Source organism: Pogoniulus pusillus, chromosome 7 (assembly GCF_015220805.1).
Source record: "Pogoniulus pusillus isolate bPogPus1 chromosome 7, bPogPus1.pri, whole genome shotgun sequence".
Lineage (NCBI taxonomy): Eukaryota > Metazoa > Chordata > Aves > Piciformes > Lybiidae > Pogoniulus > Pogoniulus pusillus.
In genome coordinates, this window is record NC_087270.1 from 393269 (window position 1) to 418436 (window position 25168).

General features: G+C 41.1%; 1 protein-coding gene across 1 annotated transcript in view; it reads right to left on the minus strand.

Annotated features, from left to right (window-relative positions):
* The window catches only part of SNTG2 (syntrophin gamma 2), a 285667-nt gene that overhangs the window by 128250 nt on the left and 132249 nt on the right, over nucleotides 1–25168 (minus strand). Inside the window, exons 5-6 of the mRNA XM_064145698.1 lie at nucleotides 13456–13499; nucleotides 13298–13339 (exon numbers count right to left, since the gene is read on the minus strand). Coding sequence (XP_064001768.1) covers nucleotides 13298–13339; nucleotides 13456–13499 — 86 coding nt within the window. The remainder of the gene's footprint in view (nucleotides 1–13297; nucleotides 13340–13455; nucleotides 13500–25168) is intronic.

Sequence of the window (25168 nt, forward strand, 5' to 3'; positions counted from 1 at the left end):
TATATAATATGGAATAAGTAAAGGTGCCATTATCTGCCTTAATTCAGTGGCTGAACAAGCATACCTGAAATATTAGCGACAACTGTAAGGCCATTCACTTGTTTCTATCACACTCCTATTAGATCAATGGCTTTGTGAAGGGAAACAATACTTATATCCAGCTCCTACGACTCAAAGGAGTTGAATAATTGTCCCTGCAATCAGAAATAAAATGATTTTATTAATTAAGGAATTTACATGGGTGTAAGTCTTGTATATAACGTTTTCCTTTCCATTTTAAGAAATTTAGAAAACGAAAAATACAGAGTAACTGGTCTTTTGCAAACACATCTAATTAATCTACTCAATAGCACAAAGGCATACACTAACTCTTAATTAGCCTGTAGTTTGGCGCTCCTAGTAACACTGAGTTAGAATGGATAGCACTCTGTAGCTCCTCACAGCCTGATGAAATACTGAGGGTTGCCCACCATAAAGCAGAGAATTAGTCAAATGCACAAAACAGCATTTAAATAGCCAATGAAAAATGTGTGAGGGAGAAATGAGGAGAGGCTATTGCTTCAGAGAAGCTAGTTCAACCAGCAGGGAAACCCAGCATAGCAACCACAAATGAAGACATAGACTAGTCTATTCACAGGATATAAGGTTCAAAAGGAAGCAAGAGTAGACAGGTCTTCCTAGCAATTATCAGGGATAACAAGGAACACTGCAGAGCACTGTTCCTGAGTCTATCAAATTCCATTTCAAAACTAGGCAACTAATTTTTGTACCAGCACTTTCAAAGGCCCTTCAGATTTATCCACAGGTAGTTTACATCTTTTTGCTCTTATTCTAGTGCTCTCCATCTGAAATATTTGGTCTTTCCATGGTGCTCAGTTTTAGTCAGAAAGGAAGAGGTCTAAGAAAGAATCCCTTTATTTAGGACTAAAAAGGCTAGTGTAATTTGTTAGAAACCTTTTCTAGTGAAATAAATATAGAAGGAAGAGAGTTAAAGAGGAAACAATTTTTTTAATGTTTTTGTTTGGGTTTTTTTGTTTGGTTTAGGGTTTTTTGTTGTTGTTTTTTATTTGTTTGTCTGTGGATTTTTTTATTTTGGTTTTGTTTTAAATTGCTTTAAAAACTCTCTTTACCCTTAGGAAGCACTGCCTGAAATCATAGAATAGTTTCAGTTGGAAAAGACCTTTAAGGTTGAGTCTGTATTGATCATTAAGAAATAACTGACACACTGCTTGCATTATCTGAGAAGTGCTACATTTTGTGTCCATAGCTTAACAAAGACTTTAATTCTTCCTATAGCTGCTTTGTGCTGTCTAGATGGATTCTGCCATTAGTTTTAATTATGGTATTCTGACTCTGCACTCAGAGATTATGCACATTGTAAATGCTGCTTCTCTAAACCAGGAAACTGACTGTGAAACAGATAGATGTAAAATAATGGTACTGAAATCTGAACTACTTGTGGTTACTTTCTTACCATGTTTAGAGCTTGAAAAGAAGCAGTTTTCTGCAAGTACATTACATAAATCATGTAATATTCTTAGGTACTAATTTCACAAAGGTACCACAGTGTTACTTCATTTCTTAAAACCTTTCTCTGAAATCACGGAATCATAGAATCGCAGAACTAACCAGGTTGGAAAAGATCTCTGACATCATCGAGTCCAACCTAGCAGTATAGTGCAAAAGACTTTAAATTTAAATGGCAAAAATGTATTTTATCATTTGCATGTACAACACAGTGGAGCCCAAAAGTATGCTCTAACTTGCTTCTTAATGAGGAATGCTGTCAGCTGCCTTCAGTGATAAAATAATCACAATTTCATAGAGCATCTGGAAACAAAGTTGAATTGTACATCCTACTAAATTTTAGTTAGAATTTGATCCTTTTTATGTTTTTGGGTGGTTTTTTTTTCAGTGCTGGGTTACAGAATACTCACAATTTTTCATCTAAGGTAAACATTTCAGATATGTGCTGCATTGTTAAAACAATAGGACTTCATTTCTATTATCACCAAATCCCCACGAAAAGAGCTCAGAAAAAAATCTAAAAGGTAGCTGAAAGAACACTGCAATGTCACAAATCAGCATTCTTGTGAAGGTGTATTTCTCTCTTTCTGTTACTGCTCATCCACAGAGCAACACGGAAATTTTCAAACATACATGGCAAGTCTTCAATAATGACAGCAACTATTCTAAACATATTAATAAATGATGCCTGTCAAAGGAGTTGATTCACTACTTTCAGTTCATGTTTCATCTTGATGTTTTGCAGCTGTCTACTCATCATAACAGGTATTTGCTGTCCATATAATGGTCAACTTAGACGCTCTTTTGCAACTGAAGCAAGAACAAAGAAACTCTGTCAGAACCATCAAGATAATGTTAAGAAAGTGAACTTTTCAGAAGCTTTTTTTCCTCTAGTCCTAAAAATGTATTAAAATACTTTAAAGAGGAATTTAATCAAATACTTCTTCTTTAAAGAGTTTTTTCAATGAAAAAAAGTACAAGCTGTATCTGAAAACTGTTTTGTGTTTGAAAATGACTTATAAATTCTTTTTGATCTGCATTGATGAAGCTCTAGAGCATGTAGTTGGGGGTGTCCCTACTTATTGCAGGCCTTTAAAGACTCTTCTCAGTCCACTGCATTCTATGATTCTACGGATTCTACATGCCTGGTGTGCTAGTTTGAGGCTAGCTGAAATATTCCAGTGAAAGAAATTAGACTATAGGCTGTGAAAAGTAAACAGTGGTGATGTTTACTTCACTCATAGGCTTGCCGAGATGTATAAAACCAAGAACAGAAAACACAGATAATGCAGTTGCAGTGGCTCTGTTGCAGCTGGTGTCCGTACACTTTTCTCCCTGGCCTGCGTTCTGTGCAACTAGTCCTTCTGCTTTCTAACCCCCTGGCCGATCCTCCAAACTCACCTTGCATGTAAGGTAAACTCTGGGATATGGTAGAGGAGTGGAAGGGAGTTGGAAGGTTGGTTGCGTGCCCCTCCTGGGGACTCTGGGAGGGGTACTGTGTTTCTGTATTACCTTGACCTTGTATACTTCTGTACATAGCCGTATAGGTTGTAAACACCTGTTGTATATTGTGCTAAGCTGCAAATATAAACATTCGTTCCTTAATTTCCAGCCAGATGAGTCTAGTCTGGGTGATTTGATAGTACAGGGGGAGGGGGCAGGTAACACTCAAACCATTACACCTGGTTTGACTGATCCCAAGTGTAAATCTGATAACGGAGAGGACAAGTTGTGAGTCAAAGATCATTTCAGCAGACTCCCTGTCAATAATATTTAAGGTGGATGGATTCTGCCCATGTTGTTTCTGTTCATATGCTTGTAACTGGAGAAAGCCTCTTAGCCCAGAGAACATCTAAACCTTATGTCAATCAAGTACTATCACTGTATTCCACATCTTGAATTGTCCACTTAAATAAATAATGGTAATAGCAAATTATCATGAAGAAAATACATCTAACCATAAACTAAATAAATCACAATCCATACAGAGAAATCAATCAGAAAAGTTGATATGCAAAGCCTGCTACATTTCTTTTCCAATATACAAACCCAATGTAGACCACTGTAAGAAAAATATAATATGATGCAGGTTTTGCTCTTGCTTTCCAAACACCTTTTAGAAGTAAACTACTGTAAAGCTAAGAAAAATACTCAGAAAGTGCTTAAACTATTGTCAAAAAATGAAAGCATTTAAAACAAAAATATAAAATATTGGGGGGGTGGGGGTTGGGAAGAGAGTCAGAAGGTACCCATAAGGATGTATCTCAGTAAGTTGTTTCACAGCATAACCTTGTCAAGATGTCCTAGTGAAATCTCCATCATTTCCTCTTTCGTCTCTCTTCAGCCTTCACAAACAGAGAGGAATTAGTGAAGGGAACTGGGCACTGATGAGGACACCTGGACTGTCCTCACTAAAATACAGACACTGAGGGTCTGGAGTAGGTTCAGAAAAGGGCAACAAAATTGGCAAAGGGTCTGGAGTGCCTGAGGTAACTGCAATTGTTTAGTTTGGGGAAGAGGAGGCTAAGGGGGAGACCTAGTCACTCTATAGAACTCCCTGAGAGGAGGAGGTTGGAGTCAGGTGGGTGTCATTCTCTTCTCCTAAGTAACAAGTGATAGGACCAGAGGAAATAGCTTTGAATTGCACCAGGGAGTTTTGGGTTGAGTATTAAAAGAAACTTCATCACTAAAAGTGTTACTCAAGACTAAATAGGCTTCCCAGAGATGTGGTTGAATCTTTTGAGATTTTTAAAATACATAGAGATGAGTTTCTAGGGGGCATGGCTTAGTGCCAGGCTGGGTAGAATTAGATAATAGTTGGATTCAATATTAAAGGTCCCTTATCCTTAGCAGCCTGAACAATTCCATTATAAAATTGCCACCTCATATTTAATTTTCTTTCACAATTTATTGTATCTGGAAAACTGGAGTCTCAACCAAGTGGATTCTGCAAGGAGTGTGTTGAAACTATCTGAAGTAGAAGAACACATATGTAAGAGATGGCCAACTAAAAGCTGATGGTTTATATGTTCTCTGAACCTTATATGTAACATAAGGGAAGGATTTCCTATTTTGCAATGGCTTAAAATGCTTACATAGGAGAGAGGTTGCTTTTCAAGAAAACATTAGTTCTTGCAGTTCTGGATCTTTGCCATAAGAAGTTAAAACATATCCACTCTCATCCCGAAAAAAGACAAAAGGATCCATGGATCCTGAAGATTGTAAACTGAAAGCTTCCTTAAACAAAATAATAATTTAAAGAAGCCCAGGATTTTTCAGACATTCCTAAATTAAATATATATTTCACTGTAGAAGTTTATGCCATGCTTGTATGTAAATGCATACACTCTAGGCCTCTGTTATCCACAAAAATGAGATGAGAAATATTAACCTTCTGACAGGTAACAGATAAGTGCATCAGAATTTACATATTTTATCCACAAATAGCTACAATCTCCTGCTAAACAAATCATTCCTTCAAGCTGAAAGCTGAGGGTCATTAAATGAACACTTATTTTTGAAGCATTTATTTTTAATTGCAAACCCATCATATTCAAATGAGAGATTTTTGGTTTAGATAAGAAATTCCAATTGTTATTTCATAAAATCTCAATAACATAATTTTGATCCAAATAAAATGATACATCTTCACTCTTTGAGGAACTTCAGCCATAGACTAACTTATCTCAGATCTCATAGAATCAGCTCCTTCACAGTATCACAGTATCACAGTATCACCAAGGTTGGAAGAGACCTCACAGATCATCAAGTCCAACCCTTTACCACAGTGCCCAAGGCTAGACCATGGCACCAAGTGCCACATCCAACCTTGCCTTGAACTGCCCCAGGGACGACGACTCCACCACCTCCCCAGGCAGCCCATTCCAGTGCCCAATGACTCTCTCAGTGAAGAACTTTCTCCTCACCTCGAGCCGAAATTTCCCCTGGCGCAGCCTGAGGCTGTGTCCTCTTGTTCTGGAGCTGGCCACCTGAGAGAAGAGAGCAACCTCCTCCTGGCCACAACCACCCTTCAGGTAGTTGTAGACAGCAATAAGGTCACCCCTGAGCCTCTTCTTCTCCAGGCTAAACAACCCCAGCTCCCTAAGCCTCTCCTCGTAGGGCTTGTGCTCGAGGCCTCTCACCAGCCTCGTCGCCCTTCTCTGGACACGCTCAAGCATCTCAATGTCTTTCCTAAACTGGGGGGCCCAGAACTGAACGCAGTACTCGAGGTGTGGTCTGACCAGTGCAGAGTACAGGGGCAGAATGACCTCCCTGCTCCTGCTGACCACACCACTCCTGATGCAGGCCAGGATGCCACTGGCTCTCTTGGCCACCTGGGCACACTGCTGGCTCATGTTCAGGCGGGTATCAATCAGTACCCCCAGATCCCTCTCTGTCTGGCTGCTCTCCAGCCACTCCGACCCCAGCCTGTATCTCTGCATGGGGTTGTTGTGGCCAAAGTGCAGCACCCTGCACTTTGAGCTATTGAACGCCATCCCATTGGACTCTGCCCATCTGTACAGGCGGTCAAGGTCCCGCTGCAGAGCCCTTCTGCCCTCCAGCTCAGTCACATCTGCCCCCAGCTTAGTGTCATCTGCAAACTTGCTGATGACTGACTCGATGCCCTCATCCAGATCATCTATGAAGATGTTAAAGAGGATGGGGCCCAGCACTGATCCCTGAGGGACACCACTAGTGACTGGCCGCCAGCTGGATGTGGCACCATTCACCACCACTCTCTGGGTCCGGCCCTCCAGCCAGTTCCTAACCCAGCACAGAGTGTTACCATCCAAGCCGCGGGCTGACAGCTTAGCCAGCAGTTTGCTGTGGGGGACAGTGTCAAAGGCCTTGCTGAAGTCCAGATAGACCACATCCACAGGCCTCCCCACATCCACCAAGCGGGTCACCTGATCATAGAAGGAGATCAGGTTAGAAAGGCAGGATCTGCCCTTCCTAAACCCATGCTGGCTGGACCTGAGATCTTTGCCATCCCTCAGGTGCGCAGTTATTGGCCCCAAGAGAACCTGCTCCATCAGTTTCCCTGGCACTGAGGTCAGGCTGACAGGTCTGTAGTTCCCAGGTTCCTCCATCCGACCCTTCTTGTGGATGGGGACCACGTTGGCCATTTTCCAGTCTCCTGGGACCTCTCCGGTGAGCCAGGACTGCTGGAAAATGATGGAGAGTGGCTTGGCCAGCTCAGCTGCCAGCTCTCTCAGCACCCTGGGATGGATCCCATCTGGTCCCATGGACTTGTGGGTGTCCAGGTGGCTCAGCAGGTCCTGAACTAATTCCTCATGAATTTCCAGGGGAACACACTGCTCCCCGACCCCATCCCCCAGTTTAAGAGGCCATTTGCCTCCTCCTCCTCTCTCCTTACTGTTGAAAACTGAGGCGAAGAAGGCATTCAGGACCTCTGCCTTTGCTTCATCATCAGTTATAGTGTTCCCCTCCCGGTCCAGTAAGGAGTGGAGGCTCTTCTTGCCCTTCCTTTTAGCATTGATAAATTTATAAAAGTGTTTTTTGTTAACTTTCACGGAAGTGGCCAGCCTAAGTTCTAGCTGAGCCTTAGCCTCTCTAATTTTTCTCCTACATAGTCTGGCTACCTCCTTAAACACATCAGGAGAAGCCTTCCCCTCCTTCCAGAGGCGATACACCCTCTTTTTTTCCCCCACTTCCTTCAGGAGCTCTTTGCTCATCCAGGCTGGTCGCCTCCCCCTGCGGCTCATCTTTCGGCACGTGGGAACTGCCAGTTCCTGTGCCTTCAAGAGCTCCTGTTTAAAGTAAGTCCAACCATCCTGGACCCCTTTGTTCTCAAGAACTGCTGCCCAGGGGACATTGGAAATAAGTTCCTTGAGCAAATTGAAGTTTGCCCTCCTAAAGTCCAAGGTGTAGGTTTTGTTGAAGTGCCTCCCTACCTCCCTGTATATTGAAAACTCCACTAACTCGTGGTCGCTACACCCCAGGCAGCCTCCCACTATCACATCTCCTACCAGCCCTTCTCTGTTGGAGAGCAGCAGGTCAAGCTGAGCTTGACCCCTAGTAGGCTCGTTTAACAGTTGGGTCATGAAGCTGTCCTCCATGCACTCCAGAAATCTCCTGGACTGCCTCCTCTCTGCCGAATTAAGTTCCCAGCAGATATCTGGCAGGTTAAAGTCACCCACAAGGACAAGATCTGAAGATCTTGAGACAGCCTCCAACTGTTTGTAAAATATCTCATCTGTTCCCTCATCCTGGTTGGGTGGTCTGTAACAGACTCCAACCAGGATGTCAGATTTATTAGTCCTGCCTCTGATTTTAATCCACAGGGTCTCTACCCCTTCATCCATCACTTCTAGCTCAATGGCATGGAGTGACTCTCTAATATACAGGGCCACCCCTCCTCCTCTTCTCCCTTGCCTATCTCTCCTGAAAAGGTTATATCCCTCCAGTATAACAGTCCAGTCCTGTCTGTCGTCCCACCAAGTTTCTGAAATGGCAACTACATCGTAGTCCCCCTGGTGGACCAGGACTTCCAGTTCCTCCTGTTTGTTACCCAAGCTGCGTGCATTGGTGTAGATACACTTCAGCTGGGCTCTCGATTCAATTGTCCTTAGTTTCCTTCCATCTCTCTCCTTCTCAGAGAGAGTAATTTCCTCACCCACCCCCTTCAGACCTAGTTTAAAGCCCGCCTAATGAGCCCTGCCAACTCCAGTGCCAGGACTCTCCTGCCCTTCCTAGATAACTGCACCCCATCACAAGCCAGCAGGTCCGGCGCAGTAAAAGTTCCCCCATGGTCAAAAAACCCAAAACGCTGCCGCTTGCACCATCCCTTCAGCCATTTATTGATATCATAGGTTCTGCTATTCCTCTCTGTGAACTCCCTTGCCACAGAGGGAACTGAGCAGAACACCACCTGCGCTCCCGCCCCATCTATCAATTTCCCCAGGGCTTTAAATTCCTTTTTAATTGCCCTGGTCCCCTTCTTTTCCATTTCATCGCTGCCAGCCTGTATTACCAACAAGGGGTAATAATCAGAGGGCTGGATTAGGTTTGGGAGTCTCCTGGTGATGTCCCTAACCCGGGCACCAGGAAGGGAGCAGACCTCCCTGTGAGACGGGTCGGGACGACAAATGGGTCCCTCTGTCCCCCTCAAGATGGAGTCCCCGACAACTACAACTCTTCTCTTTTTCTTGTTTTTTGTGGAGCTAGTTACCACAGTTGGTGGTGACTGCTCTACCCTAGGCAATGTCTCAGTGGGGTGATCCTCATTGCTCTCACCCTCTGTACCCTCTGCATGCAGCGCCTCATACTTGTTGCGCAAGGGCAGAGGAGGAGAAGGAGAGGGCCGGGGATGATTTCCCTTACTACCCCTGACAGGGATCTGCACCCATCCCTCACTGTTTCCAGGGGCAGATTCCTTAGCAGGGGGGATCTGCAGAGCCTGCACCCACAGATCCAGCTCCCTTTCATTCTCCCTTATTGACCTGAGCCTGGACACTTCGTCCTTCAGCTCGGCCACTTCATCTTTCAATTCCGCCACCAAGGTGAGAAGGAAGTTCACCTGCTCACACCTGGTGCAGTTGTTCTCCCCCTCCCCTTCAGCAGCAAGCGAGAGGCTGTAGCACTCCCTGCATCCAGTGGCCTGGACTCCTGTGCTTTCCCAGGTCACATCAGTCTGTGTGCACACGCTCCTCCTGCCCTTTGTAGCACGAGTGACAGGCATAGTGCACAGAGATACTGACAGTCAGAAAGAGGGGCTCCTTCCTCCACTACCTGACCCATTTATCTAGTTTCACTCTGATTTTGATGTCAGGTTGTGACACTAGAAAAGTCTCTCCTGCAGAACTATCTCCTGGCCCACTGGAGATTCTGGAGCTTCCTTAAACCATATGGCCTACAATTGTTTCAGGACGCTTTGCTAAATGTTTCTATTGAATTCCCATGTACGGGGTAAAGAACAGCATTATGCATTTATCTGCCATTCCTTATGAGCACGCCACAGCTGTGTTACACTAACAGTTCTGGAGTACTTCTTGGTATTGAAACCTAGCCACTATGGGATGTAACTTACTGTTTTGTGCAGTAATAATAGAAGCAGCAGAAGAGTAGTTCACCAAAACATAATAGATCTGTTTCTGTGCTTTACTTAGACTTAATGCAATTATTCTAGAAATCCAGTGTGATGGTATTAACCATCATCAAGAAAGGGACTGCAAGATGATGCAGGTGCACTTTATCTTGACCTAGAAAGATCACCTTCAACTAATGAAATCAAGTTTAATTCCTTTGTCCATGTAATTTCTGTCTTGCTGATAAGACTGTCAAAGCTCATGTCATTTATGATTGCTACAGATGCTATTTTGAGATATGGTTGTCAGTACATTGACTGCCAATACACAAGCAATGGGGTAAGAATTTTTTATATATACACTGACTTGCAATGCAGAGAGAAAAAGTACTGCACGTGGAGTGAAGGTGAACTGGCTTTATCCACACACAGATGAACTGATAAATGAAATAAACTAATTAAAACCAAACCACTACTCAATAAATGAATTTGGTTTGCCTTAGACCAAACATTGTGGTAAACTAATTTGAAGCCACATGAAACAACTGAAAGAGAAAAAGAGGAATCCTTGTCATCTCAACTTCTAAAGCCATATACAAACCATTTAAGTAATTTTCTTTTCAAGCAAATAAACTGGCTGGAAGACCCAAGTCTGTTTCTTGAGCATTCATTTTTTACCATGAACATGAATACACCACAGCGAGAGCTAAGATGTTGTGCTAGGAATAGTCACTGTAATTCCATTTTCAATCTCAAGATTGTTCTAAATTGAACATCACCAGATTTTAAAGCTCTGCAGAATCTGCAAATGCCTTGAAGAATCGCTGTAATTTGTGTCCCAGGTGCCTTGTCAATCAGTCACAGCAATCCACACATACTGGTTTTCTCAAGAAAATCAAGGCATAATCTTCAACTTCTCCTTTGAGTTTCAAGATGTGATCTTTGCATGTTTTATATTGTTTTCTGTGTGTAGGCATAGTCTTGTGAGGTAGAAGATTTCTCCATTGTGGTTATTTATTACCTGTAGCCTCACCAGCCTTTAGGAGTACCAGATAGGAATTTGGATGTGCCAAATACGTGCACACAGGATTGAAGAAAAAAAGACTATGGATACCAAAAAGAGCCAATTCTTAAGCACATTTCTTGCTTCTTAATAAAGAAACTTCTATTAAATCTGATAAATAATATCTTAAAATTACTTACAGAATAAAAAGCAATTAAAAAAAATTAACACCACTTCTTTTTTCTTCACCCTTGTCTCAGCCTTCAGAAATGTCATGGAGGGCCTGTAGGCCCAAAAATAGGTTTATGCCTTGCCCGGACATGTTTTTCTGCCCAAACCAGAGGTAAACACATTAAATGAGCACAAAGGGGCACAATAAGCCTGGTGTTAAGCCCATGTGATCCCCATATTTGGGAAGTCCAGGCACAGTGGCTTTTGCCTATTATGGTAAGGTTTGGCTAACTGCCAACCTGATTGGTCATTCTAGTGGCCAAAGGGCCATTAATCTCAGCCCACATTCAATAAATAGGGGTACACAGGTAAACAACGTGCTTGGCTGCCCCTGCTCATGCTATCTTGCTAGCTCGGACTCTCCCAATGGCTCGGACTCCCTGCAATTGATTGCTTGCCTGCGTATTTACTTGCAGAGCTCACTTAAGCCTGCCTATATATATGTGGAGCCCATAGTCTCCCAGCCAGCTGTGCATATCTGCACGCCACTGTGTTATCAGGACCAGATCCTGTATTGCCTGCCTTTACCTAAGGAACGTAGACTCCCAAGCAGCCGTGCACACCTTGTATGCCCGCTTCCTTATTATTGCCTGGTAAGCGCCACTGCTGCTGAGTTAACCAGAAACAGACTCCAATTGTCTGCATGCAATTGGCCTGCTAGCCACATGTGAACCGTGCTCAGGCTGCACAGCATCCTACTCCTGCACCTGAGGTGCTGCCTGCTAACAATCTTTGGACAGAGCATCCATGAGAAGCCAGGAGACAAGGGTAGAGATTGCATCCTTCGCTAGGAGAACAAAGTCAGAGACTGTCATTTCCCCACAAGCCATAAGGATTCCAGCCTCAAAGTTCAAGGGCAGAGATCCCCTGAAGTTTGGACACTAGTAATAGGCTGTGACATAGCCCCAAAGGGTGATTGATGATTAATAAGAATTGTGAGCAACTGCTTTAATGCCTCTGTATTATCTGGTGTCTCAGCCATAGAGCAGAAAGTTTTCAGCCCATTCTGCTGGGTGTATAGCATATAGACCCCGAGTGGCATTAAGCCTTGGGGAAAAATTCCTCTATCTGTTTATAGTTTGAATGTTTGCTAGTTATTAATAAGTTACTGTAGGTATTTATCCTAGAATGTTTTCATGGCCATGTAGAATCCAGTTTAATAATAATATACAGTTGTTGGGGGTGTCGAGAGTTCAGAATATTGAGTTTAATAAATATATATTTTTATAGAACATTATCTCGTCCCAATTAATTTCTCCCCTCTGCCAAAATCAGCGTAGGTGGCAGAATACCCCTCCACGACAAGAAACAACTCAGCATCATATGTTATTGGCATCACTACCTGTACTTTCTTAACACTTGAGAAATATTAATATGAACCAGGAACACTATGCAGTGCACTGCAGCCCATAGCAATGAAGTATATATAAATGAGTTACACATGAAATTGCTACATCATTTCACCATTAAAACAACCACACTCCTTCATAGTTTCCATCATCAGGAACTCCCTATATACTCACGTAAGTGCACACTTAGAAATGAAGAGCAAACCATTAATGACATTATCTGGTTTTCAGTGCATGATCAGAGAAGACAAAAGTTGAGTCCCTGTCAGTTGCACAGAAGGCAATGGGAATATCTGAGCAGAATCAAGACACCCCACATATTCTGTTTTTACAGTATGTTAAATCAGGTTCTTAGCTATCTCTGCAGTGTTAAGGAGGCGAAAAATTGATTGCCTTTTAAATGTAGTACCACAGCAGGTGAACTCATTATGGGGAACCCATAATTCTAATGGATCAGGCACTATTCTCCATGAAGACTACGTATGTGTGTATATATTATATATACATAATTTTATATATTTCGGGCAATCCCTGAAAGACTGTGACCACCCAAAGGACATTTCCATTACTTATGAGCAGCACCATAACAAAGTACATTTTTCATATTTCACCATTCATTCTGAAATAATTAAGGCCTTTTTTCTTTGCATCTCACTGGATTTTGACAGAGTGTAGCCCAGTGTACAGTTTATAGGGAAAGTCAAAACAACAAAAAAAAACCAAACAAAAAAAGGGAAAAACAGTTACATATTCAGTGATAAAATGACATAGTCCCCATCCTGAGAAGAGCATTTGCACTCTGACAAACAGAACAGAAGTAACCTACTCAAATTTTGGATTTTTGCCTTATTTTGTGCTTTGAAACATCTTTTATTATTAATAACAATATAATAAACAATGATAGAGACTCAATTTTGGAGCAGTACAATTGTGTCACACATGCATGTATGTCTTGCTGTGACTCTTTCATTGTGTGCAGAAACTACAACCAACCACCAAAATGAAACTGTTATAGTCATATATATCAGAAACCTGACTATATTAAACAAGAGTAAACTTGTATGTGATAAGGCTAGAGACAGAACAGTATGGACAGTATATTCTATACACTAGTGAAAAATATAAATCTTAGTGACTTACCACTTCTTCATGAGTAGCATTTTCTACATTTATACCATTAACCTAAAACCAGATACGATACGAAGAAAGTGATTTGCAATGTATAAGTTAGTTTAATGAAATAAACATAAAAGTAAGTATGAAACAAATGTCTGTGGAAAAATTGAATGTTTACTGACCTGTAATATTGCATCTCCTATAAATAACATTCCTGTTTGGTCAGCTGTGGGATTACAGAAGGAGTATATTTTAATTGAAAGTAGTATGGCAAACTAATGCTACGTGCTCTCCAGCAACTGGTTTAGTGTGCTGTTTTCCTTTAAAACTGATTCTGTTGTGAAAACACCAGTGGCCTAGCAATCACTATTCATTCTACAAAGGTAATAGATTCCTGGCAATTTTAAACAAATTAAGAGAAATACCCTCCGTGCATAAAGAGCTTATTGAACATGGACGGCACATGTCATTTCTCACTAATAAAGGATTTCATTAAATCATGCAGAAAGTGTGAATCACGTTTTTCATTATTCCTCCACAAAAGGGAAATAGTTTCTGAAACTACTTAGCAATTTCTTTCCCCCTGAACAAATTTGCAGGGACCTAATTAAAGAGGTTGTCTTTAGAATTTAACACAACTCTTTAACATGATGTTTGAATTAGCTTTGTTCCCAGGAATAACAAAATCAATTATTCCAGGCTGCAATTTTCAGGTTTCCTGCACTACAGAGTTAATGGAAATAATGAAATGAAACTGCAAAGAATTCCACACACACACAAATAATGACATTTTGGAGGTGCATTCTCTAGCTTATAAATTCTATACTTTTAGTGGAATTAGAAGATGTTTATCTCTTGGGAAGTACTACTTAATTGAAAGAAATTTGATCATGCAAAGACTGATATGACTCAATAAGGCAAATTAGTCTTGTAAATGTTTTTATAGGGTGAGAGTTTAAGGCCTAGAATAATTCAAAATAATATTAATGAAGGCAGAAATTTGAGAGATAGAAATAAAGGCAGAAAAAGGAAAAAAAGTATAATGTATTGCTGTCATTTCTACAATACAGTTGGTGCCACTACAAATGAACTTTGGTTCAAAATAGTTCTTTTAGTAAAGAAATTATCTTTCTAATAGATAAGATTTATCAGTTTATTAGTCCTACTTTTATCAATGTTTAGGACAGATTTCACTATTGATTTTAAATTCCATGCTGCAAGTTGCACAGGAGGTCATTATCCTACTTCTTATCCCACTTTGTATTTAAAAATGCCACCCAGTTAGCTAGCATAGAAAAGATACATCCATTTACAGAAAAGCAACTGAATTAAACCAATTCCAAAACATCATGAAGCAATCTGAAATTATCTATAGTAGATACATCCATTGCTAAAGATGTTGAACATTGGCTTCAGCATCTCAATGCTAAAAACTTCTGTTCAAGTATTGGTAATACATATGCCAATTGTGAAAAATACATGAAGAATTAACTGCAATTCAACGCTTATGTTAGGCCCATTGGGCTGCTTTAGGAAAGTGGAAGCATACTTAAACTGGAGACAGAAGAAGAGGGTGTGTTTGACATTCAAGTTACAGGAAAACATAAAAGATAAAGTCAAAGGGTACATGCCTTGCCCATTGTGTGTGATTATCTCAGAATGCAGTGGGAAAAAATGACTGACTGTCTGTATTAGCAGGTGATAAGGCACAACAGAGATCAGGGAAATAAAGTAGTTGGTGCTGTGATTCCTTATGCCCACAACGTACGGATTTCAGGGATCTTAACTCAGACCAGTTAGACTAATGTTCCAGTCTGAATGCTCCTAGGTGATGCAGACATGACATTTCAGGACACTGTTTAATGGCCATGGCTGTGTTAGGTCAACAATTGGTCTCAATTATCTTAGAGGTCTTTTCCAACCAAAACAATTTGTGATTCTATGTACACTTCTATGCAGAGTTGAGTCTGTAAATAATCTGATTTCCCTTATGTCATTTGATTACAATATAATTTCACTCATTTTTTATTGAATACCTGAATCACAAAAGAATTACCAGGCACTATGCCCCCTGACACTATTAGGGATGCACAATAATGTGCTGCTGAAAACACAGTGATCCCTATTGACTTCACAGACCTATCAATCCATAACCTTACATGCTTAATTATTTCACTGCATAAAGAAAATCTAAAGGAATAGTCAAACTAGATGAAATGAAAAGGCTGCAGAAACTGGTACATAAAAGAGAGTTCTCAAAGTTATCCAGACATATTTTTCCTTCCTCTCCCGTGAACTCTACAAAACTAGAGCCATGACTGTACAAATACACCTGCTGCAAATTGTCTTTTAATTTTTTTAGTTTTAAGACAAGCAGTGTGACATTAAAAATGTCTGTATTTTAAAGCACAACCATATTAACTAAAACACTGAAAACTACCTTGTTATGGAAGTATTTATGTATCTTTAAATTACAAACAAAATGAAAAATCACACCCCCTCAAATAAAACAATCTACAAAACCAAACAAATTTTAAAAAGTATCCCAGCACTCCAGACTTGTAATTTTGACCAGGAAGTTTCCTTAGTTTAGTTTTCTTCCTCTTTGTAAGTGCCCAGTTTGTCATGTAAAGGAAATTGTTACATCAAATACATGGGCCATTATCCTAATGTGTCAGGTTTCCCATGCTAAATTAAGTGGCAGATGAGGAACTGGGACTTCTGTCTCACTCTTTAGGCCCGAGAAAGTGTGAATCATGAAGATTTTTTCATGTTCCTCAGAGTACTGTACCTACCCATGAAGAAGTCACTTCCCTATCTAAGCACATACGAACATAAAGCACCGGAGCTCAACACATTCTAAGCATTGATTGAATGCGAGAGATGCACAGGATGAGAGGCATGAGACAGGTATTGGACATAGAACTAGACAAGGAGCAGCACAGGTTTGAAGAGAGAACATTGGACTTTATGTGAACTAAGGTGTAAGATACTCAGCAGCGGCAAAGAAATTGTCATTAATCTTCCTCAGCCCCTTGACTGTGAATGCCCCAATGGCAGAATGATTCTCCTGTCGAGTCACAGAAGACCAGTAAATAAAAAAATGCTACACTGGGAAAAGGTTATTGGACATGTTGAAAAACTAAAGACATCCTGCAGAACAGAATTTCAGCTGGCATTTCGTATAGCTGCATAGAATATAACATTGTATCTGCAAAATTAACACAAGATAAAACTGGTCTGACTTGGCAAGACAGAACTGTTTTCACCTTGACCTACACAAAAAACACTACAGAAACTATAAAATGCACCTTCCAAAGAGAACATCCATCACAAAAACCTATAGAACTAAGGTATGATTTCCAGTAAGACTTTGTATCTTAACACAGCTGTAAAGGAACAAGTAATCTTTTACTGGACGCTGATCTTCTTTGCATGCATAAGAATTTGATCATTAATACACTCTTTGAATACAGTTTCTTCATACACTTAGCAGAAATGCATGATTCAGTAGCAGCAGCCTAATTCACAAATATTTAGACACACACATATATAAATCCTCAATTTGGGAAAGTACATAAACAATTGCCTAAATCTAGAGCTGGAGAACTATTTACTGCTTCTGGTTTTGTTTGTTGTTTTTTTTTAAACAAAAGCAAAAGGGATTAAATAAAATTTAAATTGACTTAAAAAGAACACTGTTTTTTTTTCAGTAAAAAAATGAGTATTGTATTAATGAAGCTCTTAAACCCCATTGAAAAAAGGCACCACCTCCCCCCAGTCAAAAAAAAACCACACTCCCCAAAAAACCAAACTGAATAAAGTAAAAAGCAAACCTAAACAGCCCACTGTAAGTTTTGCAATGAAACTTAATTTCCAAATGAAACCCACAAGTATTTATTCTCAAATTTCATTATATCCAGAAATTATGAATTACCTTAATGCATTTCATTATACACAATGAAGAATGTTTCAGTGGCTGAAAGTCCTATTAAGATTTAGTTAAGTAAAATTAAATATTTTCATTGAGTGTCACCTGAGCTAAACTCACTGCTCGCTTTCACCATGGCTGCTTGTCTGACTCCACGTGTGACAGGAGATGTGAACAGAGCTCACAGCAGTAGTCAGATTACTACAGCAGGTCTCACAAAAATAGAAAGTTGCAGAACTCTTACATTAGCAACAGAACATAGAAATGTGCCTGCTTGATGTATATACAATCAAAATTTCCTATATTCTACGCAGTACATCATTTAAATTTCAAAGTCTACATAGTTTTAGTCTCCAAAGACTCCTAGGTAATTATAAATGGAAATAACAGATAGAAAAACATAAACACATGAAAGTTCATCACTACACATACACTGCATATAAGAACTATTTCAAATATATTTAATGGATCTGACAGATGATCCTGTGCATTCACTGCACAACATGTAAGCCTAGATGATCCAATTCTTTCAAAGTTCAGAATATTCAGTTACACAACTCTGAGAATAGACTCTGCATTTCTTTGTAACTCCACTGCTGTCTTTACCATAAACTGTTAATACTAAGTACAAGACATAAAAATAACACACAGATAGAAACTATCAGCACCAACTACTGTACAGTGATTTACTCTATCTTCAGCCAGTTTCAAACAGAAAACACAGGAAAAACAATATTGTCTTAAAACAGCAGTTAGAGAAAGCATTAATCAAATTTAGAAACCTTATTGAGGAGCTTCAACATCACAGTATCACACAGTATCAACATCAAGAGTCTCTTTTCAGGCTTGATGGGCCTCTGAGCAGCCTGACCTGTCTGAGGATGTCCCTGCTTACTGGAAGAGGTTGGAGGTTCCTGCCAACACAGTGCACTCTATGATGCTATGATAATCTAGGAGATCATTAGCACTGTTCCTAACATGATCTGACATAAAAGTATGAGGGGAAAAAATCATTGCATTGGAAGGAAAAATAATTTCTTATGAGACTAAAATTACTCTGTAGCTAACTGATAATTAACTTTTGGTTTATACATATGATTGCATTTACTTGTTGTCATTCTGTTTGGAACAGAACTTACCTCTCTAAAATTAACTTTAGCAAAAGCTTTGGCTGTATGAAAAAAAAAAAAAGTAACTTTTGGTATAATGAAAGACAGAATTCACAGAAAAATATAAAAGTGACGAGTCTAGCATCAGCAAAACTTGCTCTTAATACTGACATGGAGGGCATGAGCTCAAGAAAATCTCAGGATAGCCTTCCTGTGATTTTTAATACACTGGATATTAGACTCAAACACTAAATGACCACTTAAAATTATAGAATTGTTTAGGTTGGAAAAGACCTCTAAGATCGAGTTTCACTATCAACGTAAGGCCACCATGGCAAATACACCATGTCCCAAAGTTCTATGTCAGCACGTTTCTTAAACACCTCCAGGGATAGTAACTTCACTGTCTTCCCGGGGCATCCTGTTCCAATGCCTGACCACTCTTTCAGTCAAGAACTTGTTTCTAATATCCAACCTAAACCTTCCCAGCACAATTTGAGAGCATTCTATTACCTAATACTAGGGAGTTGTGAGGTCTCCCATCTGCCTCCCCTCCTCCAGACTTACAATCCAAACTCTTGAACTGAGTTCCTGTCTGCATTTCAGTGAGCTTGTACAGGAAGAGCCTTATTGAATTGAACTAGGTTAACTTAATCTGAAAGTTATAAACACAGCACACAGCTGGGAGATCTTTAAATCAGTCAAAAGTGTCATGGTATTTATTACCCCTACCACTATCTGTAATAGTTTTTATTACCTCTGTCACTACAGAAGAGCTTATGCTGAATATAGAGATCAAACACAATTGAAATGTTCACTCCATTACAACAACCAAAGTACAAATGCCTTCAGCTGCTGCTTAGGTCACTACTAGCAAAATCAATTCTGCATTTGAAAAACGTACAGTATGAAGCTGAGTAATTATACAAAGGTTGCACAGATATAAAAAAAATAATCAGCTACTTTATTATACTTCTAGCTTTCAAACTATAAAGTCCTACTGTATTCAAGCAAAGTTTGAAATAAGATTTTTCAGCATTGTCATATAACATTAAATTTCACTAAAGGTATCTCAAGCTATCAGACAGTTTAGGATATCAGTAATTTAGTCAATAAAGAGAATTTTACTCCTATAAATTCAGATATGTTTTTTGTATAACATTTCATAGAATCATAGAATCAACCAGCTTGGAAGAGATCTCCTAGATCATCCAGTCCAACTTATCACCCAGCCCTGTCCAATGAACTACACCATGGCACTAAGTGCCTCATCCAGTGTTTTTTTTTAACACCTCCATCCACTGTTCCCCACAGCAAACTGTTGGCTAAGCTGTCAGCCCATGGCTTGGATGGCAACACTCTGTGCTGGGTTAGGAACTGGCTGGAGGGACAAGCCCAGAGAGTGGTGGTGAATGGTGCCACATCCAGCTGGCAGCTGGTTACTAGCAGTGTCCCTCAGGGATCAGTGCTGGGCCCCATCCTCTTTAACATCTTCATAGATGATCTGGATGAGGGCATGGAGTCAGTCATCAGCAAGTGTGCAGATGACACCAAGCTGGGGGCAGATGTGACTGCGTTGGAAGGCAGAAGGGCTCTGCAGCGGGACCTTGACCGCCTGGACAGATGGGCAGAGTCCAATGGGATGGGGTTCAATAGCTCCAAGTGCAGGGTGCTGCACTTTGGCTACAACAACCCCATGCAGAGATACAAGCTGGGGTCGGAGTGGCTGGAGAGCAGCCAAACAGAGAGGGATCTGGGGGTGCTGATTGATACCCACCTGAACATGAGCCAGCAGTGTGCCCAGGTGGCCAAGAGAGCCAGTGGCATCCTGGCCTGCATCAGGAATGGTGTGGTCAGCAGGAGCAGGGAGGTCATTCTGCCCCTGTACTCTGCACTGCTTAGACCATACCTTGAGTACTGTGTTCAGTTCTGGGCCCCCCAGTTTAGGAGGGACATTGAGATGCTTGAGCATGTCCAGAGAAGGGCGACGAGGCTGGGGAGAGGCCTTGAGCACAGCCCTATGAGGAGAGGCTGAGGGAGCTGGGATTGGTTAGCCTGGAGAAGAGGAGGCTCAGGGGTGACCTTATTGCTGTCTGCAACTACCTGAGGGGTGGTTGTGGCCAGGAGGAGGTTGCTCTCTTCTCTCAGGTGGCCAGCACCAGAACAAGAGGACACAGCCTCAGGCTGCGCTGGGGGAAATTTAGGCTGGAGGTGAGGAGAAAGTTCTTCACTGAGAGAGTCATTGGGCACTGGAATGGGCTGCCCGGGGAGGTGGTGGAGTCGCCGTCCCTGGGGCTGTTCAAGGCAGGATTGGACGTGGCACTTGGTGCCATGGTCTGGCCTTGAGCTCTGTGGTAAAGGGTTGGACTTGATGATCTGTGAGGTCTCTTCCAACCTTGGTGATACTGTGATACCTCCAGGGGCAGCAAGTCCACCACCTCCCTGGGCAGCCCATTCCAATGGCAAATCATTCTCTCTGTGAAGAACCTTAGAACAAAGAACTGAAAGCAGTCTGTGCCAAGATAACTAACATCTCACTGTTATCCAATAAGAACATTAAAAACTATATGCTATCCAGTCATTGTATTCCACAACTTACAGAGTTACCACAATTTGTAGAGAGGCATATAAAAGACTGCTGCTAAGATCAATAAACTAACTACGATGTTCACATATTCTGTGTTGCTGTTTTTGTCTGTCACAATTACAACAGTGACATAACTGGTGCATTTTCAGATGTTACTGCATGATAAAACTTAATTCAGTATACTGGCTTGAAGCAGCAGTTAATCTCACTGCTTAATTCAAAGCCACCTCTGAAATTAGCCTATTAGTTCAGCTGTTACTAGTATCTTGTTCAATGGAAGTCTATTGGTGATTTATTACCACACCGTTTTGTTTCCTCTAACAAAACATCAGAATCTTTAAATATTCCCTCCAAATCATCTGTGAGTTAATGTGGACATATTCTTTTCTTTACTATGAAAAATAGTGATTACAATTAAAAATCATTGAATCATAGCATAGTTTGGGTTGCAAGGGTTCTCAAAAGTCATCTAGTCTAACTCCCCCCATCCCCACAGTGAGTAGGGACACTCTCCACTAGATCAGGTTGCTTGGAGCCTTATTGAGCCTGACCTTGAGTATCTCGAGGGATGAGGCCTCAACTAACTCCCTGGGCAATCTGTCCCAGTGTTCAATCACCCCTGTGATAAAGAATTTGTTCCTAACATCAAATCTAAATCTGGTCTTCTCTGGTTTGAAACCATTGCCCCTTGTTCTAACACTACAGGTCTTTGTAAACAGTCCCTCTCCAGCCTTCTTGTAGGCCCAGTTCAGGTACTGGAAGGCTGTTATTAGGTCTCCCTGGATTCATCTCTCTCTTCTAGGCTGAACAGCCCCCACTCTTTGTGGCCCTCCTCTGGACCTGCTCCATCAGGTCTATGCCCTCTCTGTACTGAGGACTCCAGATCCGCTTCATGTGAGGTCTCAACATAGCACAGTGAAATGGCAGAACCACCTCCTTGGGTCTGCTGGCCATGCTTCTTTTGATGTAGACCAGGATGAGATTCACTTTCTGGACTGTGAGTGCACATTGACTGATGTCCAGCTTCTCATCCATCAAAACTCCCAAGTCTGTTTCTGCAGGGCTGCTTTCTAATCATCTCATCCCCCATATGATAATATCAAACTAATGCTGTGAAGAGTCTTTGCTATTTTTTCCCTATACTGAAAGGCAGCAATTATTCAAGATTTTTGAGACTGTAACTGTAGTAGTTTGAAACTTACTGATATTCCCCACTACTGGAATCATGAATGCATAACATTTTATGACTGTAGGGTGACACCATCCTGGACAGGAGATTCTCAGTTGCCTTCTCTTCCTGGGTCTTGACTATGAAGGTGCATCCTTGGTTTGGTGACCTGGATGGTATTTTTACTTTTCCTTTCTTTCTGTTTCATATATATACTGGTGTATTCTGATACTTTCATAGCAGAGGAGTAAAGTATTCTGTGTAAATCAACTAAGAAAAACTTTCCCTGCCTTTTATTTTAAATTCCGCCTCTTACCAAGACATAAAAAATGAAGGATGAGGTAGAAGGGGAAAGGGGAAGAAAAAGGGGGGGAGTTTTTTAACTCTTGTACTAAAATCATAACAGTAGCAAAAGAAATATTTGCAGTGTAAGAAGGTTCTGGATTTCCAAAAATATTTCTCAAGAATCTTCCAAAGCTTTTTAGAGGTATTAGTTTTCCAGAGGAAACAAACCCAAACTACATGTTGTTGTCTGCTGCTCAGATACCCAGCAGCCAGAATGGGAGCGCTGGAATCGATGTGACACAAGAAACTTTTGTATCACATACCTCTGATCTTTAGCATCAGCAGTGCTAAATGAATCACAGAATCCCTCAGGCTGGAAGGGACCTCAGGAATTCACCTGACCCAAACTGGAAGCAAGGCTAAGATTAATTTGCTCATGCAGGGTGCAACTCATAATGCACAGATGACTTTCTTCATACCTTGCCACGTGTGTCCGTGCCTGCATGCCAGCCACTGAATCAGACAGGAACACTATGGAGGCTTACTGCAGTAAGGCAGTGCCTTAGTTATAATCACTGCTCACTCTGGAACCTCCTTGGCCAAAGATTTACAAAGCTTAAAACAAGTACCTTCTGAGGAGGTTTTTAGATTAGAGGTAAACAGCTGATACCATAGAATTGTTACATTTGCTACTACACAAATAAGTGCAGCTTATGAAAAATTGCCTACAGTGTACAAAACTTTGCATTATAAGTAGTTCGCAGGCAAACTTACTGCTAACCTTGATTAAATCCACTACATCCTAAGAGGAAGGGAGATAGCTTTCCTTGTTGGCAATTAATTTCCTGAATTATTATCCCTAAATCTGAAAGCTTATATGACTTTTCTTATTAGGTGTTTTTTTCTTAGTGTGCTTTATTATTCTATGTATTCAAGGACACCATTATTGTTTCATACACAATAACACACCTGACATAAAAACACCTTGTACTCCTTACTGCAAAAACACTATCACAAAAAAGAGCTATTGTACTTAAACATGCATATGGTACACAGAAAACCTGTAGTAGTCTTTCCAACAGCACACCAGCACAGTCAATTCATTCAATGTTCATGAGATATCTGCTGAAAATGGATCATTGTTTCAGTTACACATTTCAAGCAAAATAAGGACCACTGAAATAAATGCAGAGGAGAAAAAAAAAACAGTCTATGATCTAGTAAAGCACAAGGGTGAAAATGATGCCAAGCAAATGTGACTCATTTCCAATGCAACGAAGCAGGAAGAGAGATTAATGAGTTCAAGAGATCATATCAGTGTGCCTAAGTCCTCTAAGGAGCAGGACATGTACTGCAGATCATAGTGTAGTGCTCTACATTCTCTTGCAGGAAAGGTTACCTGACATGGGTAGATTTGTTCTAAAGAAGAGAGAAAACACATAGATGCACATCTGAGAAACATAAGGAATCTTCAAATATGTAAAAGAACACCACAAGAAAGGAAAGAACAGACAAGTTTCCATGTCCATCAGAAAAGAAAATTACTTTGCTTTTGATCAGTTCAGTCTCTTAGTTTACCTTTCAAAGCACTACCCATTAGCAACAGTCCTTTTGCTTACTGAAGGACAGAGGAAGAAAGACACAGATCTGTTCTAACAGGTCCAGAGAAAGGCCACTAAGATCACCAAGGAGCTGGAGCACCTCCCCTAAGAAGTGAAGCTGAGCGAAGACTTCAGGAAGACGTTATTGAATCCTTTCAGTACTTAAAAGAGTGCCATAATGAAAAGGGGGATGGTAGTTTTAGTAGGGCCTGTTCTGACAGAATAAGGAGTCATGGTTTTAAACTAAGAGGATAGGTTTCAACTAGACATAATGAAGAAATTTTTTACAAGGAGGTGGTGAAACACCAGAACACATTGCTCAGAGACATGGTAGAAGCTCCATCCTTGGAAAAATTCAAGGCCAGGTTGGATGGTGCTCTAAGTAACCTGATCTAGTGGAGGTGTCCCTGCCCATGGCAGGCAGGTTGTACTAGATCTTTAAGGTCCCTCCCAAACCAAACCTTTATGTGATTCCATGATTTATTTTCCAAAGCAATTCTCAAATTTTCCAAGATCAGTCCAATGCCTAATACAGTCCCTCAGAGGTGGTTTCTACACCACAGAGGTGGTGTAGAATGCTAGAGGTTGGAAGGGACATCAAAAGGTTATCTAGTCCAGTCTCCCTGCCAGAGAAGGATCATCTAGAGTAGGTCTCACAGGAACACATCTGGGTGGGTTTTGATTGTCTCTAGGAAGGAGATTCCACAACCTCTCTGGCAGTCTGTTTCAGTGTTCTGTCAATCTCACAGTGAACACGTTTTTGCTTATGTTTACATAGAACCACCTATGCTCCAGTTTGCACTCACTGTCCCTTGTCCTATCATTGGATGTTACTGAGAAGAGCCTGGCTCCATCCTCTTTGTATATTTATAAACATTAATGTGGTCACCACTCACTCTGTTCTTCTCAAACCTACAGAGACTCAGCTCCCTCACCCTTTACTTAAAAAGGAGATGTTCTACTGCCTTAATCATCTTTGTGGCTCTGTGCTGGACTCTTCAAGCAGTCCCCTGAGGTTCTTCTTGACACAATATTCCAGATGTGGCCTCACCAAGGCAGACTATAGTGGGAGAACCTGAGGGGTGGTTGTGGCCAGGAGGAGGTTGCTCTCTTCTCTCAGGTGGCCAGCACCAGAACAAGAGGACACAGCCTCAGGCTGCGCTGGGGGAAATTTAGGCTGGAGGTGAGGAGAAAGTTCTTCACTGAGAGAGTCA